Genomic DNA, 1,984 nt, shown 5'->3' with positions numbered 1-1,984 from the left:
CAAGAGGAAAGGATTAATGATGAATGAATTTTGTAAAGACAATTATTAAAGCAAGAAGAGGAGGGATTGATGGGATCAAAAGGAGGTAGTGTCTTTACAAAGGAAGAACTGGCTAAGAGGGAGTTGGAAGAGAAAGGGAGGACCCAGACAGTTCACCTTCTCTGTGTGTATGTAAATCACAAAGGGGCCTCTGCTAAGTCCCTTCCCTTGAACCTTGCTGTAAATCAGTAGGGGTCTGTCCGAACATAGCAGGCACTGAACACAGCCTGAACTGCTGAACTTTTAGGCCAGAGCACAGCCTTAACAGACTGCTGAATATTAACTTCTCCACCCAGAGAAGTGGAGAACCTAATTTAAATGAGCATAGGATGTATGAAGCAGGGAGGATTCGTGTGAAGGGGGACATGTAGCAGGGGGTTGGCGAAAGACTAAATCCTGAGTACCTCAGCCAGTGGGGAAAGGGAGAGGGAAATCTGCACCCAGAAATGGAGGATGAAAGGGGAGCTGTGCCTTCAGCAATGAGAGAGACCCCACAGGGAATTGTCCTGTGGACTCTCCCTTTATTCAAATAAAGTTTTACCAGACTCCTCTGTCTCTGTTATGAACTTCTAGATGGGAAGAATTTTTCCTTGCATGTTGCATACCCAGGGAGCACAGCTGCTCCTGTCTGCAGTCTCTGGGTCACAGCAGACAGGACAGCACTGAAGCAGAAATGGTCTGAAGAAAGACATTTGTGTGGGAGCAACATTCTCACAAGGGGAACAGCACCAGCAGCAGCTGAAAAGAGAGAAACAGACTGTGAGTGACATCAGAACTGCTCTGCAGGAGAGGACAAAGAGTTTATTGCTTCTGAATGCATCCCGTGGTCATTTTCCTCAGGGCATCCTTGAGCTCCTCGTTCCTCAGGCTGTAGATGAGAGGGTTCACTGCTGGAGGCACCACTGTGTACAGAACTGCAAGCACCAGATCCAGAGATGGGAATGAGATAGAAGAGGGCTTCAAGTAGGCAAGGATTACAGTGCTGAGAAAGAGGGAGACCACAGCCAGGTGAGGGAGGCAGGTGGCAAAGGCTTTGTGGCGTCCCTGCTGAGAGGGGATCCTCAGCACTGCCCTGAAGATCTGCACATAGGACACCACAATCAACACAAAACAGACAAATAATAAACAGCCACTGGCCACAAGAAGCCAAAGTTCCCTGAGGTAGGATGTGGAGGAGGAGAGCTTGAGGATCTGGGGGATTTCACAGAAGAACTGCTCCACAGCATTGCCCTGGCAGAGGGGCAGGGAAAATGTATTGGCTGTGTGCAGCAGAGCAGTGAGAATCCCACAGCCCCAGGCAGCTGCTGCCAGGTGGAGACAAACTCTGCTGCCCAGGAGGGTCTCATAGTGCAGGGGTCTGCAGATGGCAATGTAGCGATCATAGGACATGGTGGTGAGGAGAGAAAACTCTGCTGAAATGAAAAAGGCAAAGAGAAAGACCTGAACAGCACATCCTGCATAGGAGATGTCCCTGGAGTCCCTCAGGGAATTGTCCATGGATTTTGGCACAGTGGTAGAGATGGCACCCAGGTCAAGGAGGGCGAGGTTGAGGAGGAAGAAGTACATGGGGGTGTGGAGGTGGTGGTCCCAGGCTATGGTGCTGATGATGAGGCCATTGCCCAGCAGGGCAGCCAGGTAGATGGCCAGTATTGCAGTTTGAGCTGGGTGCCCCCCTGGTGTATTCACTTCCTGTGTCCAGAAGTCCAGCCCAGAGGGATGGACACAGGAAATTGTGTGTATTTCCTACCATGATTCTTTGCACCACTATAAGATCCAGTGCGGGGTCAGCACTCTCTCTTTTTCTTCCTCCTCTGCCAGCCGGTAACTGGGGGAGATGTCTGCTGGCTTTGGGCCTGGCTAGGCCCAAGGCCACGGGGGGATGGGCAGTCTCAGGCCTGGCCAGCTGAGACTAGCCCAGCAGAGGGAGGGGGAAGAAGGAGCCCTG

The 1,984-nt window shown here is 51.4% G+C and overlaps 1 protein-coding gene across 1 annotated transcript; it reads right to left on the bottom strand.

The window, feature by feature from the left end:
• Positions 1–840: 840 nt before the first annotated feature.
• On the bottom strand, positions 841–1,428 carry LOC128899756 (olfactory receptor 14J1-like). Its single transcript, XM_054179439.1, has one exon. It carries the CDS (start codon positions 1,426–1,428, stop codon positions 841–843), a length of 588 nt encoding a protein of 195 aa, XP_054035414.1.
• Positions 1,429–1,984: the final 556 nt, after the last annotated feature.

This window comes from Dryobates pubescens, unplaced genomic scaffold (genome assembly GCF_014839835.1).
Source record: "Dryobates pubescens isolate bDryPub1 unplaced genomic scaffold, bDryPub1.pri scaffold_56_arrow_ctg1, whole genome shotgun sequence".
Taxonomy (NCBI): Eukaryota; Metazoa; Chordata; class Aves; order Piciformes; family Picidae; genus Dryobates; species Dryobates pubescens.
This window is presented reverse-complemented; position numbering and strand designations above follow the sequence as displayed.